The sequence below is a fragment of the Serinus canaria genome, chromosome 1A, assembly GCF_022539315.1.
Source record: "Serinus canaria isolate serCan28SL12 chromosome 1A, serCan2020, whole genome shotgun sequence".
Taxonomy (NCBI): domain Eukaryota; kingdom Metazoa; phylum Chordata; class Aves; order Passeriformes; family Fringillidae; genus Serinus; species Serinus canaria.
Window position 1 is genome coordinate 12214235 of NC_066314.1, and position 18273 is coordinate 12232507.

Below are 18273 nucleotides of genomic sequence, written 5' to 3' on the forward strand. Positions count from 1 at the left end.
ATGGGTCAAGGAGGAGGAAGGTGTAATTTCTTAGTGCTGTGGGATGGAAAATTCCTTTTCCCTGCTCCTGCTGTGAAGTTTGACATCAGTCTGGTAGTGAGCACTTTGATACATTGTGTGACTTGTCTGAGATGCTGCTGCTGCACACAGGATGACTGGGACAGGGTCCTGGTGCTCTGTAGCTGAGCAGTTGCTGGGAGTTGTTGGCCACACAGGCAGCCTTGAAAGGTTAATCCTCATTCACCTGACAAGGTCTTGTAGAGCTGGGTGTGCTCAACAAAAAACAACAGCCTTCCATTTTCTTTTTATTTCCAGTGTTGCATTAAAGTGGTTTCAGGGGAAGAGCTGGAAGAGCTCAAAGAAATACCTGAGGGGAAACAATGCTTTTGGGAACTGCTTTGTCTTGGATGGGGAGAAATTTTATTGTCAGTTGTATCAAAATGAGACCCATCAAATTATCAAGCTTAAATTATGAAGGCACTTCTATTTTTTTTTAATAGGAAGTGTGTGCATTAGGGAGAGTATGCAGCCATGGACTGGGTTAGGATTCTGGCTGCTGTCAGTATCTTGGTATGGAAACCTGGGCAATCTCAATACTTGTGTCATTTCAGGAAGAACATTTTAGGGAGGGATGGAAGGTTATTGGTTGGATAGAATGTTTCTCATTTTCAGAAAGCAGCACTGACAGCATCTCTGTTTACCAGGGGCAGCACTTGAAATCAAGTGTAGCTTTTACTTGAGAAGGGTGAGGGAAGTATGGAGAAAGAGTTTGGATCTTAGCAGGTATCCTGAATTATCAGTGCTCTTGCAAAAAAAGGAGGGGAGAGGAACATGACCCTGATTATTACAAGGTACCAGCCAGATTTGGGCCATCCAGTGCCACCTGCTCTAGTGGGGCTTCAGCAGCAGGGGGGGAGGAACTCCCCTGTCCCTGCAGACAAACTGGAGCCCTGATACAAGGTTAAAGGACCTGGGGTTGTTTATTCTGGCACTGACAAGCCAAAGATAGGATTTAACTTTTAGACAGTGGTCTGTTAATCAGTGCTGGGAAGAGCAGGTGGGTTCCCTTTTTAAGGGCTGGCTCAGGCTGCCAGGGGGAGGCAGTGCTTCAGCTGGTGGCAGCAAAACATAGGAAGAGATGAGCAAAAGCTGCTGAAAATTTTGTTCTACAGGATGAATTACCAGCACTGCTGGGGGGTTGCAGTAGCACTTGTTCTGCATGGTCTGGGATGTGGGACTTTCTTGGGGAAAGGTTTTCAGTCCAGCATTTCAGCAGCTCCGTGGAAAGTGCATCTGTTTCTACCACAGTGGGAGATCCAGCTTTAATTGTGTATCCCTGTGAGGCCTGAAATGGAGAGGGCTTCATGGGGGTGGCAGGAGTGAGGAGCAGGAACCAGCACAGCAGGGAAGACCTGTCTGGAGATGGAAACCTCTCCTGGCCCCTCCCTTGGCATCAGACCCTTGTATCTGGGGCTCTCAGTCTGTCCCTCATCCCGAGTCTCACCAAGACAAAGTGGAAAATTTTGACAAGTGACAACGCTTTATTTTGGAAGTTGACAGGATTTCAATGTGAACTGAAGAGACTAGAGAGTTAAAAACTGAAGCTGCAACAAGCTGAAAGTAGAAAAATATACTGTATGTAGATACAAAGGCTTGTTGAACTAGTTAACATTATAAAATGTTAATAAAAGTTGTTTAAATAAGCACACACAATGTCTTCACATGCATGCACTTCATCTTTGAACTCCAGCTAAGCAGCAATTTCTGATGCAGAAAGCTTCCCATCCTTATGGGCAGGGGAGTCTGAGGAAATAAAGTATCTTCCCCAACTTCCCTGGTCCCTGGAAACAGTTTACCTGAAGCAAGCCCTAAACGTAACAGAGCCTGAAATAAAATAATACATTCTGTTACCAGAGGTGAGGAAGGTGTCTGAATTCCTTTTGCACAGGACCTGTGATTTGAGGGTGCTGAGTGAAATGTCATTGATGCCCCACTTGCCTGTGCTGTCAAAATAACCTACAGAGAAACACTTTTAGGTTCCTGCCTCTGCTGAGCTTCACAGTGACTGTTGTGAGGGAAACAGGGGCATTGAAGATTTCTTTTGCATGATTTCCACGGTTTTTGCCTCACACCTGAAGTGAGACAATAGTGCAGGGGTCAGACTGACAATAGAAAAAGAAACCCCATGCTCCTGTTTCTTTTAAAAACCCAAATATGTACCATTTTTGAGTTCTATTGAACTCTATTTCTCAAAGCACTTAAAAGCTGTGGCAGAAGCAGCACTACTAGGAGGAAGACAGGCAACAGAAAAGTACCTTTTTTTCTTTTTTTTGACTATTGAGACTTTAGACCTTGTTTAAATTTTCATTCCAGCTTAAGAGACTGCATATAGGGCATCAGTTCTTAACTTAAATAGGCTTCATTCCTGTCTTAAACCAATTTCGCCCTTAAACTTTGAAGCTAAATTAAATTTAGACTAAAATCAGCTGTGTTCTTTTCTTGACAGCCTAACCAAGTTTTGGCAGTGCAAGTACCATACTGATAGTGTAATAATTAAACAATGAGGTTCCGACTTCACGTTCACTTAGAGCAGAAATGAAGAATTGGGTATAGCTGAGACAGGTTAGGTATTAAAAAAAAAATAACTCTACCATCCAGGTTTAAAAACAGCAGCAGCTAAATGCCACCAGTGTGAATTCATTAATCCAGTTGGCAGAGTATTATAAATTGTACCAATCTGTTGTATGCAGATGTTGACAGTAGGCTTTAAAAGTCATCTAAGAAAGTTATTTAAAGACACTGGTACAGTGTATTGCAGAACAGTTACCTCCTGCAAGTCCCACTTGTAGTGAGTTAAAGTGCCCATTTTCTCAACAGGAATAGGAATGTCACCTTGTCCACCAGATTCTGAAAGCAGCAGAATACACTGATTTTTCTTTTCTTGCATAATTTGTGCTTGTTTATAATTGGAAGGCTATACCTTGATCAAAGGAAAAAATTCAAGAGCATGAAGGCTTCCATTTCCTTATCTACTCTTCCTACAAAAAATAAGCACCACCTGTAGGTACAAACAACTTCAGGCTCTCTTCAAACTGTGCAAATTAAATATTCAGAAAGAATCTCCATCAGCATAAATCTGGCTCCCATTCCGCTCAGTGCCACTCTTCAAAGGTCGGAGCCAGCCTGTGCAGCAGACCCATCTTTCACTTGGCAAGCAAGGACAGCGTCATGAATACTGTGAAACAGCAACTCTCTTGTTACACTTTGATCAAAAAAATTCAGTCTTGTCAGCTCTTTCATAACAGGGCCTACAAAACAGAACCCAAACATGGCATCAGCACATACACTCAAGTACAAAGATGGAAGACAATGGCATCCCAGGAAGAAGATGAGAACTTGTTCTCTTACTTGTTGTTACTAAAAAATTTGAAATAGTCAAGTGCATCACCTGCTACTTCTACTCCAAGCAGTTATGCCTATGCAGACACAGACAGAAGCCTATTCTTAGCAGAAGATGTTACAATCCCAAATATTGGATATTGGAACATTTCAGGCTTTTTTCCTCATTACATTACCACTAAAATTTCAAGATGCTAAGTTCAGTGTGGCATTCACAACTCGCCAGCTGGAAGAAATGGGAGCAGGATCCAGTCCTCACAAAGCTCATTTCATCAGTTCTCTACTGTCACTAAAGTTGAGGCTCTAATGCATATGGGCTTCTTTTCCTCAAATCCAATTTTATGTGAAGTGCTGATACTACTGAGGCACTACTGGCAGCAGGAAATTGGGAAGCAGAGGGAAGGAGTTAAAACACAATCTCTCCCATAAAGCACAAAAAAAAAAAAAAATCTCAACTTACCACTACAGCTGGCAATGCAGACATATACATCAACTTCTTTGTATTCTTTTATAATCTACAACAGAGTTAAGCTGAAGTTAAATGCAGATAATACATCATCATACACATCACAGTTCTGGAAGCCAAATACTGCGAAAGCTGCAGAGTACACATTCCCCAGTATTCAGCTAAAACTTACGAAATTAAACCAGTGATTAGGTGAGATATTGGATTGCATTTGAGCAGGCAGTTATGTCTCATGCTGACAGGCTCTTTATTAGGTATATGAAAAGTTTTCTGTGGGTTTTTCTGGGGAAAAAAACCCTACTTACTGATTTTAGTGCTTTTGCTCCAACTGAATCCACAAAGTTCACCGGGGTGAAATCCAGAATTAAAGAGTGAATATTTGATTTGGGCTCCACAAAATGTTCATGCTCATCAGGAGACATGTCTTGTACACTAGAATCTGCAAATTTTCCATTCACAGGTAAGTCATCACTTGCTATCTCATGTTTTACATTTGCTTCTACGTCGTTCGTCTGGGAGAGAAGATGAATTTAAGCTTAAAGGCAATCAATGCTTTTTCAATGTAAAAATCCTTTGCTCCCCTCACTGGTGTTCTTTAAGCCTTTAAAAGTTGACAAGCTCCTGGTCACTACAGAAACTGGCTTGACATGCACACACACTTCCATATCCTGTGTATATCAAGGTTTGTTCTCTTATGCCCAGCCTTTTAACAGTCAAACACAAGCAGCTTTAAGCTGTTATCTCAGGACTGAATTACCCTTTTCCTTCAAACACCGACACCTGTTCATCTTTACTGACACATTTCTACTCCATTTCCTTGTCTTATCCCTGGTTGATTCCATCAAGACCTATATATTCAAAATAAAGAACAGCAATTGGGCTCTCAGGTTAGGCCTTTTTTAGGTTTCCCATGGTAAAATCACATACCATCTCCCACCATGGTGGTGAATTTAAATATGCATAAAAGCACAAGCATGTCCCAAATAACCCTTCTCAGTGTAACTGGGCCATGCCAGGATTAGCAGAGGGGATGGCACCTTCTTGTTACGGGGGCTCCTAATTAGAATTAATTTTATTATTATTATTCCAAATTTGTGGGGAGAGGCGGAGTCCCTTTGGTTTCTGCCAACACCACTGTGAGACAGCATGACAGCGTGGAGAGTTTCTGTGCTACTCTGTGCTACCTGAATGCAATCAAGGTCCAACATAATTATCCAATACAGCAGTGAGCCTCTGAGCCTTACACTGTTCCTTCAGCCACCTGTCTCCACTGCACAGCACCTCCTCCCTAAGCAGCACACCTCGTATGTAACACAAGAGTGGTAATACCTGAGAGCAGCCTGCAAGCTGATAAAGCTGAGGTAAATATTTACAGAAGAGCTCACCAGCTTCAACACAGCTTTCTTTCTGTGTTTATTTGCTGCCTTTATCTCCCTGGCATGGCGCTTCTGGGCTTTTCTCCTTGCTTTTAATAAGGCACCAGGGTCCACTCCAGTCTGTCAGGAGAAGAAAGTATGATCAGAGGAGATTCAGCTTGTTAGGATGGCACTGGAGTATCAATTTGCACTGAATTAATCACTGCCATAAATTTAAACACGAAGCCTGCATTTTCCAGTTTCCCTTGGTGGGGGTGAGAACAGTGTAAAGAAGGAATCATCTTGGCAAGCACTGTGTTAACAAGATGAGGGAAAGATGAATCTCATTCTTTTCTTCAAATCAGAGAGTGCTGTGTTTCAGCCAAATGCTGATTGGAGTGCAGAGAGCAAAGGGGAGAGAAGTGCATTTGGGCAATAATCACCAATATCTCTTGCTTTGTGAGGGCAAGTACCACCCACCTGTTTTGTACAAGACTCGCCATGGGAGCTACAGAAAAATGTTTCAGAAGTTAGTACAGGCGCAGTTGTCACTGGGTCAGGGGTTCTGCTGCTGCCACTGCCACCCAGTGACAGCACGGGTGACACAGGCAGTGAGGCACGCCCTGCCTGCAGCTCATCTGTTGCCCATGAGAGGCACTAAATGCCCACAGTATTCCACGGTCTTACACTCCAGTAAAGTTAGTTACCCAACAAGGAAACTTTTATTCCCATTTTGTTTTCAGCTCAGCTACTAGTTTCCTGCGGAAGAAAAAAAGGTTCCAGCAGTTTGTGCTCAGCACCCACCACTTTCCATTCACGAGCAGTCAGTATGAGGCAACACTTTGTTTATGCCCTCCCACCATGTTGTTGCTCCCTAAGATAATTTGTTGCTGGCAGAATCACCTTCTCATATTTTACAGATCACCAGGGACTACAGGCTGAGAAACACTGTGCTAAGGGCTACACCAAAGGAGCTGAAAGACAAGCATGTTTCAGAAGCCAGTTTGAATTTTTAGGACACAGACATAAAAGAATTCACTTTACTCACCTTTTTTATCAGTGCCCTTGCATATGACTCACTATTAGCAAAATAAAGAGATGTATTAGCTTGAAATATTTTGATTCCAGGATATTCTTTAACCTAAGGAAAATATTGGATGTGAACAGTTAAACAGAAAAAAAGCCCCTGTGTAATCATAAAACACATGAACATGCAGCAGTGCAACAGCCAACCCTGCAAGGCTCTCAGCATGTGCCAGATAAAGAAGGTTGGCACTGTTGTGAGCAAAGGGAGATCAGAACCTCCCCCTCTCCCAGTGTAATTCTGCACACTATCAATGCCTGGTAACATTTCTCCTTCTATATTACACCAAAATGTACAGCCATAAAAATTAAATATTTGCAGTTCTTTCATGTTGCTATTTGCAGCTGATAATACCATGAGGAAATCATGCACTCCTAGAATTGCTTCCTTTTAGCCTCCCTTTCAACAGGCATAATACCTCATTTCCCTCTTTCTCTCTTTTTCTTTCTTGACTCCCCAGGTATCAGGAAAACCAACCTTTCAAATCTTTGGTTTTATCTGGACCTTCAGACAGGTCTTGATATTCACTTCTCTCCCCTTCTTTAAATGCAGTCATCTCTAGGCATGCTGAACTGTGACATTTTGCATGCAAATGACCTGGCTAGCAGCAGAGACCCAGCCTGCCATATGCTGCCAGCCCCACCTTTACCCAGGAGGAAATGCTGACTGCATTCAGTGTAACAGAAACGGAGTCTCCTCTCCTTTGCATGCAGATATAAATGTGAGCACTCATACTCCTGCTTTGCATCATATTTAAAGCAGAACTGCATGATCTTTTTCCATAGGTTTTTACAGACTGGTTCCTCAGTAAAGGATGATGTAATTTTCATAGCAGCATCTCTGAGAACATAGCAGAGAGTGCAGAAAATTGTAGCTGCTGTTTGGGAATAAATACAGCATGTTCATATCCATTGCACTGAAAAATGTAATGCTTTCATCAACCTTTGGTTGAACAAAATGGCATTTATGAGCAGCTAAGTGCATGATGAGCAATTGTGCCATTAATCACATATATTTAATGAGCAGGGGATGGGTGGGATGCTGTTTTGAACGGTTTGTGCAATTCTGAAGAACATACAATGTTCTTTATGGATTCCATCCACTACTGCCACACAAATAAAGAAGGTGGCCTGGTATGCACTTGTTTACATGGAAGGTTGAGCAGTGGTATTCCTAAACACTTGGACAATGGAACTACTACAAAAGTACTTTTGATCACTGCCTGGTGAAATGTACGTGCAGTACAAAGAGCTCCCATTTTGAACAAAGCAACTTTTACTACTAAACCCAAATCTATTTATTTCTTTTTAACACAGGTGAATGCTCAGAGCCAGCACTGCATGTGCAGTGCGGCAGGACAAAGCAGAAAATTGCCACAGCTCTCTTTGCTCCACTGAATGAAACTCCTCAATGCAGAAAAACATGTTCCTACCTCTTCGTACTCTTCCACATCACAGTAGATATCAGTGTTAGGAATCTGACCAAGGATTCTGTATTCAGGCCTAGAGAGAAAGGAAACAAATATTTCTCTATTATCACTTATAAAGTGGAAAATGAGTGTTTAACACGGACTGAAACTTATTTTAAGTGGTCATTCTGCAGGGCCTGTCTGGTACAGGATTATCTAAACGTAGTTAAATGCAGTGAGCAGTTTATGGCAGAACTCAATTATAAGAAAGTTGTTTCTGTCAGTGCAAAGTCACCCCAGGACAAGCACCAACTGGTGCAACTCTGTTGACTGTCCTGCAAGCTCTTACTGACAGAAAACATGCTGAAATTTCAAAGAGCCACTCTGCTTCCAGGACAATGCCTAAGAAGATGAATTTTCCCAACTCACAAGAACTGTGACAGCAAAGTACATCACTGTTCTGTTTGCAAGAATAAAACTGTACAGAGATAGCAGAAAAATTCTCTTACGTATGCAGAGTGGAAATCTCACAATTTCCTTTCACTCCAATGCAGACAGAACCAAGACTTTTACACAGTTTCCACCTGTCCCAGACCTTGAGCCTGGAAACCTCACACGCCAGTCCTATCCACACATGCAAGAAATCATTTCACTGTAGACCTGGAAAGCCTCACAATAAGAGCTTTGTCACTTTGAATGGGGAGAAGTGACTTGAAAACTAGAAGAACAGCCACTGCATTTTACAATTTAGAACTTTCTTTTAAAATACCTAAGCATTCATCCCATGATAACCTGACACAACCTCAGTTTCTCTGTGACAATTAGTGCACACAAAACGTAATCAGTGAAACTGGCAGAAAGAAGATTTAAAGTTCTAAACTCAAAGCATTAAAAGAAATAAACAAGATCAGCCACTATGAGAAATAAAAAATCTTCTGCTTATTACTGAGAGTAAAGTTCATGCCCTCTAAAAATTTTGTTCTCAGAAAAAGAGAATGTGAACCCTGGATCAGAGCCAAAGGGCATGACCTATATTAGGAAGGAAATTCCATTCAGCATGCAGTGGAAGAGGGTGGGATGGACTTCTGTTTATTTGCACCCCTTAAGCAAACAAAACCACACAGAAGATCAGCAAATATTAATTTTGATAAAGAAAAAATCTGACCTTTGTGTTCTGTAAATAACGGTTATCATTGCAAATGCTACTGCAGTAAGCAAACCATAGTCTAGTCCCAGGAAAAGAGAAGCCACAAAAGCTGCCACCCAGATAGCCTAAAACAAAAAAAAGATGTGAATTATTATGCATTCTCTTTCCTGTTAACAACAAAAGCAACAGCAGAACCCAACCACAAAACCTGTATATCACTTCTGATCAGGAATAGGCTCTAATGTAACCTATCATGATGCCAGATGGAAATTGCATTGACCTTTCAGAAGGGCATAAAAGCTCAAGGCACTTTAACATATGACAAACTGTCATATACTAATTAATGCTTTAAGCCCTGTTCTCCAAGGAATCTTGTTCTACCATACCAGACTCCAAATACCTTAAGATAAAAACAAAATATTCAAGGCTTGCAAGTAGCTCTAACTCAGTTCCATCAGCCAGTTCATCCAGGAGAGAAATGCCACCAAAATGTTCCCTCCAATACACTTTTAGCTCTGGCCCACTCCAGCCAGGTTTTTGGTTTGTCTTAAAAGATGGCAAATACCTTCAAGTGGTTTTCTTTGTTACTCTGTTTTCAAATTCTTCTCAAGACATTCCCACAGCCTTTGTTTCTCTAGCAAAACTGCCAGAGCTTTTGCTTTTACTGCAACCAAACTACTTCTGACCTGAATTATAAGATTGTTGAGCAAAACCAAAAATATTCTTGTCACCGGCAGACCACTCTCCCAGGGTAATTACAGCTCCCTGACTTATGTTCACCTGCAATACAACACTAATTTGTAATTCTTTGGTAAGTTTCTATGCCATTTTGGGGATAGCAACAAATTTAGTATAGTAAAACATTTGCACTGAGCTGTGCAATACTCACCAGCTCGATCTTACTGGTTCTCCAGAAGTGCATGACATCTCCAAACTGTTTAAGCATTCCCTTCAGGTTCACCATGACAATTGCAGCTAGCACTGTCTAAGAACATAACAAAAATGCAATTTTCAGAAGCAAAAGAAACCCAATGCCAAGTAAGAACTACAAAGGATCGCAAATAACTACTTCTGTGCTTTATAACTGATGTAAGTCTACTGGACAGATGTTCTATTCAAAACCCCACAGCTTTTCAGGTAGTTCAGTGGCCATGTGCTTTTACTGCAGCTGCAGAATTGGCAAACCAGCTCAGTTCAGTTTGATTTACTCTTTCCTAGCAAGAGGAATCACATGCTCCTACACTTCATGCTGCTACACTTCCAGTGCCTGAAGCAGAAAACTATAATCTCAAATTCATGTTTCTCTACAACATACTGAAACAATTCCTGCAACAGTCATATGGTTGTAACCTAAGGCCCAACTCCTATAACAATAAACAGGAATTGTGTATCATCCTTTGCACATCACCAGAAACAGATTTTTTTTTAAAGTCAGAAATATACTTTTTCACATAAATATATTTTTATACAAATAAGTATAAACAGCAACAAACCCAACTCATTATGCTGAGCCATTACCCAGGCCCAGCCTTCTACTAGCCAAGCTGGGACTTTGTTTTAACTTTTCAACTTCAACCCAGAATTCCTATGCTGCAATCAAATGCTGCCAGCAGGACCAGGGCAGGGATTGTCCCCCTATACTCGGCACTGGTGAGGCCACACCACAAATCCTCTGTTCAGTTCTGGGCCCTTCAGTACAAGAAGGACATTGAGGGGCTGGAGAGAGTTCAGAGAAGGGCAATGGAGCTGGGAAGGGTCTGGAGCACAAGTCTGATGGGGAGTGGCTGAGGGTGTTTAGCCTGGAGAAAAGGAGGCTTGGAGGAGACCTTATCACTCTCTACACCTGAGAGGAAGTTGTGGCCAGGTGAGGACTGGAGATTGGACTCTTCTTGCAAAATAAAATGTGACAGAATGACTGGAAATTGCCTCAAGTTGTGCCAGGGGAGGTTTAGACTGGATATGAGGAAAAGTTGCTTCATGGAAGCGTTTGTCAAGAATTGGAACAGGCTACCCAGGAAGTGGTTGAGTCACCATCCCTGGAGATATTTACAGTGAGAGATGTGGCACTTAGGGGCATTGATTCAGTGGTGGGCTTGGCAGTGCTGAGTTATCAGCTGAACTCAATGATCTTAAAATGTCTTTTCCAACCTAAACAGTTCTAAAGGGGAATTGCTTGAAGGTATTCTTACGTTCTAAAGACAGAGTTCAGGATATCCAATACTAAAAACAACAAAAATCATGCTGAATTGTTCAAAACACTATTTCTAGGCTAATTTATGGCAAAAATGCATACAAAGTTTAAAGGTTTCTGGATCAAAGCCTAACTGTTGTTTACTAACCCTCCCACAATCTCAAGTTTTACCAATACTCATGGGCTTCTGTTCACAGTCAATGCAATGCCTAATATGCAAAACTCCCTTACCTGTGGAAGTGGTTCAAAAAGGTATCCAATAGCCACAATTACCAACAGAACCATAACTGCAGAGAGTGCACCTGCAATCTGAACAAAAAAAAAAGGCCAGAGATTATTCAGAAGTGTTCCCAAGGGGAAATAATACTGATTAGCTAACTCCTTGTGCTTTCGACAAGGCTGGCTGTACAAACAACTTTTGATTACTTCCATTCAGTTCACCCATTTTGCCCATCATGCCACTTTCTCTCCCGACCCAGTCTGGATTTGAAACATGGGAAACTCCAGTTAATTCTTCTGGCTCAGGCAGAGAAATATAGCCATCTAGATAAGCTTCAGACTTGAGTTCTGGAGCTCCAAAGAGTAAACTTCGTTTGGCTCAGGATTTGGGTATTGTACATACCTGAGTTTTTCCACCAGTGCTTTCCTGGACAAGACTCCGAGACATTGAGCATGTGATTGCAAAGGTTTGGAAAAAGGACCCCACAGAGTTGCATATTCCCAAGGCAATAAGTTCCTGTGTTAAACAATAGAGCAAAGAAAGCCAAATACACACTTACACTTAGCAGTGGTACCAAGCTGGAACTATCCACAGACATTAACAACCACATCTTATTTACACTGCTTTCTAGAAACCTCATTGTAGAGAAGAAGCAACCTAATTTTAGCTTATACTTGTAGTTCTCATACAAGCACAAGCTGATGCAGGTAAAGTCATCTGTTAAATAAAGTCTCTCGTGAAATGCTGGAGACATTTCCTATCCCAAAATGTTAAAAGAATTAATCAGACTTAAAATGAAAATGAATGACAGCACTGATTGTTTTAAGGATTTCTTCATCTTGGGGATAATTTGAACTTTAACCCTGAATATACATGAAAAATGTTTTCTCATGAAAACACCTTTCTTTCTTAACCACCCTATGTGTTTAACACCATGAGCAGCCCTGCCTGTGCTTCCTTGAGTGGTAATCCATTGCTGTACATGAAAAAACCAATGAGTGTCTGCTGCTTCCTCAGCAAGATCCCACATGAGAAGGGCTCCCATGGGTGAGGTCAGGAGCTCCATCTATCTCAGTACTGCATTTCTGATGCCTAATAAATTACTTGCTTTTAATGAAGCCTCCCCAGACTACTCTGCATCTTGTTATTTGTAACTGAGTGATTTGAGTCACACATTTCCAATAGTCCTCAATGAGATTTTCTTTTTGCATTTGTACAATCCTTTTTGGATTCATTTAGAACGTTTGGCATGCACTGATACTGTGACGAGGAGTGCTACAGTTTAACACCCAAGTGAAGTAGCATCTGGCACTTCCTGAGGAAAAGATTTAGATGCTTAACTCAGGTCAGCGATGATTATGTTTAAGGTAAATAAAGGCAATTACATTCATGCAGCTACAGATTTGTCCTCTTCTCTCTTTGGGAAACAGAGCACAATGACATGAAGGATGAGATTCACCTGACCAGATGTAAAACTCCGTATGTAAACTTCATTTACTCTCAGAGGAAGGCAATCATTCTGATAAGGGGGGGAAGAGCTGATCTGTGCTGTGTCAGATGTGCTCTAGGAGATGTGTTACAGCACAGGAACTCTGCCTCCCTTGACACCACAATGATATAGACCAATAATCCAATTGAAGTATTGATTCTAAACTGCACAGGAAGGCCAGAGTAGGTGAGGAGGACATATAATTTTAATTTTAGGGAGTCCTAAACACAGTCCTTATCACGCAAATCATGCTCAGAATGCCAAGTACAGACAGGACCAATTGCTGCCCCAGAAAACGTTGCCCATTTGCAATGGGTGCGAATAAAAAGAAAATATAAATAATAATAATAATTGGAATTTTTAAACTCTAGACAAGAGTTCTTTGACACATAAGGTACTGTATTTATCACATGGGACCTCTATGCTTTGCTCTATTACAGAAAGCAGAGAAAATGTAGCTGCTCAACAGGACAGTATGGCCAAGTAATGCCTGTCCCAAAAATTAATAGTCATGTGTATGTCCAAGTATAGCAGAAGCAGGTTTCCCAAAATAAAGCTAAAAGTGAAACTGGTCTTTTAAACACAGCCAGAAGAAGAACTTACATTAATTCCTGGCCTTTAAATGTGTAGGCTGTCAAAAATCTGGCCTGATTCCACTATTGAAGAAACCCTCATTTTTGCCAATATCACGCCCTACTTTAATGATATAACAAAGGTGCTACTGAGAATTTTCAACAAATCAACTCTGCTACTTTTACCTGATTCCCATCGATGGTGTAACCATGTTTAAGGGCAAAGATCTTGGCCATTGATACAGCCATTGAAAATCCAACTACTGCTATTGCTACTGCATCCACAAATATTGCTGGGATTAGGTGAATGTCAGGAACTGCTGGTGCACGTAACCTTGGAGATGAAATTAATATTTATACATTAATACGGTAAGAACTATAAGCAATACAGAAAACACAGAGTCTTAATAAGAATGTATCATTCCTACCCTTGAGGAATATTCCCAACAACATTCACTTTGTACGACTCATGCAGATTCATTCCAGCTGAAACTCCTGTGCCAATAATGACCTAAAAATCCACAAACACATTTGTAAACATTACCTAAAAAGAGATAAAGCCACTTGAAGAGATATAAAGGTTGGCTGACTGCTATTAATAAACACAAGTGGTTACATTTATTGTCAGTCAGTTTTCTATGAGTTAGGGGCCAAAAAAGCAGACAAAAAGGAGGAAGCATCATGATTTTTCCTTCATCGTGTCCAACTCATCCTGATTTTATAGTTTTTTTATAAAAAGATAAATGGAACACGCTATGGTATGATATGAATCACCCAAATTCCCTTTGCCTAAGCCAAGCTCAGGCAAATGAGTGTATTGGTAAAATCAAATGCAAGGACACTCCTGCTTGTGTGCACTGGCTTATTTGCATGAGCATAGCCTGTTACCTGTAAAGAGAACTGATGCAACAGCAAAGAAAGGAACATTGTTTTGCTATTGCCTATCAAAAAAATACTCTATTCCACATCTCCCACATCTCTCACCAGCATCCCTTTTCTTTGTTCCTTCTATCTAGACTGTGCCCATACCTTCAATTATTTCCTTTCTTAACTCCATTATGTGCAGGTTTTTTGAGACCTGTAGTAATCTGAGAACTCATTTTTAAATCAAATCACTTTTAAAGGCAAAAGGGTGTCTGAGCTGTAGGCTTAGTGTGTATTATGATAGTCTGTTTTACACAGGTATTTTAGAACAGTTGTTTGAAACAGAACTAGTGCTGCAGCCAGTTATCAATCTCCGAAACAGAGAAAGGAAAAAGTAATAAGTCCTGATGGCTCCTGCTCTTCTTTCTGCTACTGCATTTCAAGAAGCAAGCACACCCTGCAGAACCTCTGCAGGCATCTTATAGGCATCTGTAAGCACCTTCCTTCAGGAAAGGGTTCTGAGCTCTTGGACTCCATGAGGGAAATGCCACTTAAAACACTGCATTGTCTTGCAGGGAAGCAGTCAGGAGCCCAAACTCCTGGATAGAGAGAGTTTTATATCTACCTATTGCTATAGGAGAACTGGGGGTATCTAATTTGTTTTTCAATTCTTCTTTGTGACTTTATGCTCTCCATATGGGCATTCCAGTTCTTAATTTTAAGAGAATCCAAACCTTCAATTGGATCAAGGCTCAAATGAATTATGTTCAATGGAAGTTACTCACAAGTTCAGTACGATAAGATAGAACATGAGACAGTTTCTACAGCTTTAGAACAGCTACATAATTTAGCCATGGAATTTCCCAACTGGCTTACCACAATGATCTCCATAGGAATAGGAACCGGGAGCTTCTTCTGAAAGCGGAAATTGATCTCCTTGCCAATCAGCAAGAGAACAATGCACGATAATCCAACAGTCAATGTAGCAATATTGGTGGTTGTTATATTTGAAAACACGGCAACCAGGCTCTGTAACATACCAGAAGGATCATAATTATTCTTAAGAAAATAGAATCTTCATGGAGATTTGCCACAGAAGAGTGAATTATACATTGCTTTTCATCTGTGGTTTCACTGTAAATTTATAACCACAGTGATGAGGACCTCACCAAAATATCCATTGTTCCTACAAAACACAGAAGACTAGAGTATGTCAGTGAGAGAAATGCACTTGAATCATTTACAATATCAGTGTTCCCTAAAGGGGGCAAAAATTTGGAGAAAAAACTTTAATGGGGTAAAAAGCCTAAACTAAACCATGTCTCTTATTCTCAGCATTTTCACACATATTCCTCAGTGGCAGCTACCTGAAAGTAATAAATGCAAACTCCTTTTAATACCTTCAAATATTCTTTGGCAAGTCACATTTTCTTAGAGCTGCCTAAACTATTCTAAAACAATAAAGCTGCTGATAGAACCATTGAGGTTGCCATAACAATATGGTTAAATAGCAGTGATCCTGCAATGCTGCTGAACCAGCTATTATTCCAAATACCTTTTAATTGAAAACGCTTTCTAAAAGGGTGTTAGAAAAAAAGCCTGCTGGAATACACAAATTGCTAGTGGGTAAATAATTGCCCATACTGATTATTCCTCCTTTTTCCACTGCATTAAAATAAATAAATAACATCTCGAGAGGTCTTTGAAAGAAGGTAAACATACTCTTCCTTATGCAGACTGAAAATTGCTACAACTGTCAGGATATTATACATTCAAGATGTCCTGGTAGTATTCATCTTGAATTTATAACTTCCCTTCTATTTGTTTGGCAATTAGTATGACTGGTTCCCAGTTTTGTGAACTGAACAGCAAATTTTGGAGTTAATCATTAATGCAGACTTGTTTGCAAAAGGTTTGTTGTATCTGCACAAACATACAAAAAGATTCCCACAAAGCATTTTCTGTAACCTACATGTAGATGAAATCCTGAATCTTCATTATCGCTGAGCCATCAGTCTGCTCAAAAGCTTAAGTTTTCACAGACATCTGAGATCTTCCCTTTTCTTCCACTTAAGAGTGGAAAGATTCTGAGAGTAACATTTCCTAGCTTTGCAGAGCACGCCTGATTTACAGTGAAGCATTTCAGGAGCACATTTCCCTCCAAGGCACAAGAGATTTGCTTCAATGAACAATATTTCTTTATATTATGAAACTGCATTCAGCAGAATCCCAAAATCCACCCATCTCAGACTGTGAATCTATCAAGTCACACTTGGGCTGCACTTTCAGATATTCATATATAACTATGGCACTTAACGACCTCATATCCAGTGTTCAATACTGAAGATTATTCTACTTAGTGCCAAATAAAACATAAAAACAGGAAAAAGCTTAGGAACTAGATCCAGCCAACACAGAATTTGCATGCTTAGTAAGTGTAGTTGCTCACATAAACAGCTGAGAGGGGCCCGCTGTAGCGGCTGGTCTTGATACCAAGGAGATACTTTAACTGGGAAGTGAAGACATGAACTGCAGCTGCAGTGGTAAACCCTCGCACCAGAGGCTCTGTTAGATAGATGGACAGAAATCCAAACCGAAGGAAACCTAAACACAACTAAGGAAAAAGAGAAGTGTCAACCATGTGACTCCCACTATAGTCTGGGTACAGCACACACCCACACACCCCTCTTCTTTCCTCAATGCCCAAGCCAGATCAGGCAAACCCGAACTTGGCTTTTCTAAAGCCACAGGTCAGTAAGCTGCCACCAATGCACCAAATATTCCATGCCACTGGCAGGCCCAGAGTGATATATGGGTATGTATGTATGCATTGTTTGTATGTGTTTATGGACAGATTAGAGAACTCAGCTGAGATTTTCTGACGGGATAGGAAAAAATGAAAAGGGGGTAAAACCTGTTTTTTTCCAGTCCAGCTAAGATGCCAGATAAAATCCTGCCTCCAATGCACCCATCCCCAGTTCTGTGATGAGGCTGCCATAACGCAGCCGGTGTCCCACAAAGAGCAGTGCAGAAGCACAAGTCTGGTTACAGGGGACCCACTGTGACCCAGCACCTTCTGCAAGCCCAGCAGCAGCAGCTGCCCTTACAGCAAACTGTGAGCACATACCTGGATAAGTCCTGTAAGAAAGGCGAGAGCCACAGCTACCTGCACCCTCCTGGCATCCCTAGCATTGTAAAATTCAAGGATATCTGTAATATTAGTAGTATTAGAGTCTGGACAAATCATTTCATCAGGCACTTCTCTCACAGCAACGCTACCAACCATCATACTAACCACAGCAAAGGTACCTGAAACAAGAGGGAGAGGAAAATAATTGCTTAAAATCTCAGCAAGCTTTTTTTTTTTTAGGAGTGGTTCTTATTGAGATATGCAAAATTAAACTAAAATAAAAGTTTTCTACCTTAATAATGTATTTTTAGTCCCCAAATCTGCTCCAGTACTCAGCACCATTAAAGCCAGTCAGATGGTGAACATACACCTCTGCAGTAGGTAAACACCATCTTTTTTTTTTCGATCTCAGTTTCTATTTTGCACTTTAAAGATTCATCCTAGCCACACTAATGAAATCATAGCTCAGGAGTTTGCAACACACATTTTTAGACCTAATCTGATACAAGATGCTTTTCTACTGCTTCCTACATAAAATGGATAAGCTACAATAAAAAGTACTGCTTATGTTCCACACATTTGCATTTCTCCCATGCACCTAAATTTTAATTTATGGAAAACAACTACACTTTCTACTTCTCTGATTTTACTTTTTACAGCTTTATTAAAAACACACACACACAAATACAGACAGACTTTCAGTTATCCATACAGATATACCTATTGATATGTGCTTGGAGGTTCCAAAAAAAGTATACAGAAAAACAGGATAAAATGAAGAATATAGGCCAAATACTGGGGGAACAGCTGCCAGCAAAGCATAGGCTAAACCTAGAAAACAGACACAAATATGTATGGTAAGTTAACAACAAAAATAAAACACCTGAAGCAAAGGGATTTAAGTCTACTACAACTGAACACACCTAGTAGGAAATCTAGAGACTTGTC

General features: G+C 40.6%; 1 protein-coding gene across 1 annotated transcript in view; it reads right to left on the reverse strand.

The window, feature by feature from the left end:
• Positions 1-1521: 1521 nt before the first annotated feature.
• SLC26A5 (solute carrier family 26 member 5) overlaps positions 1522-18273 on the reverse strand; it is a 32901-nt gene continuing 16149 nt past the window's right edge. Inside the window, exons 5-20 of the mRNA XM_030238023.2 lie at positions 18046-18156; positions 17323-17504; positions 16645-16809; positions 15072-15224; positions 13760-13842; positions 13518-13665; positions 11673-11786; positions 11282-11359; positions 9749-9844; positions 8878-8984; positions 7737-7806; positions 6269-6361; positions 5251-5361; positions 4171-4377; positions 3860-3914; positions 1522-3308 (exon numbers count right to left, since the gene is read on the reverse strand). Coding sequence (XP_030093883.2) covers positions 3166-3308; positions 3860-3914; positions 4171-4377; positions 5251-5361; positions 6269-6361; positions 7737-7806; positions 8878-8984; positions 9749-9844; positions 11282-11359; positions 11673-11786; positions 13518-13665; positions 13760-13842; positions 15072-15224; positions 16645-16809; positions 17323-17504; positions 18046-18156 — 1916 coding nt within the window. The 3' untranslated portion in view covers positions 1522-3165. The remainder of the gene's footprint in view (positions 3309-3859; positions 3915-4170; positions 4378-5250; positions 5362-6268; positions 6362-7736; positions 7807-8877; positions 8985-9748; positions 9845-11281; positions 11360-11672; positions 11787-13517; positions 13666-13759; positions 13843-15071; positions 15225-16644; positions 16810-17322; positions 17505-18045; positions 18157-18273) is intronic.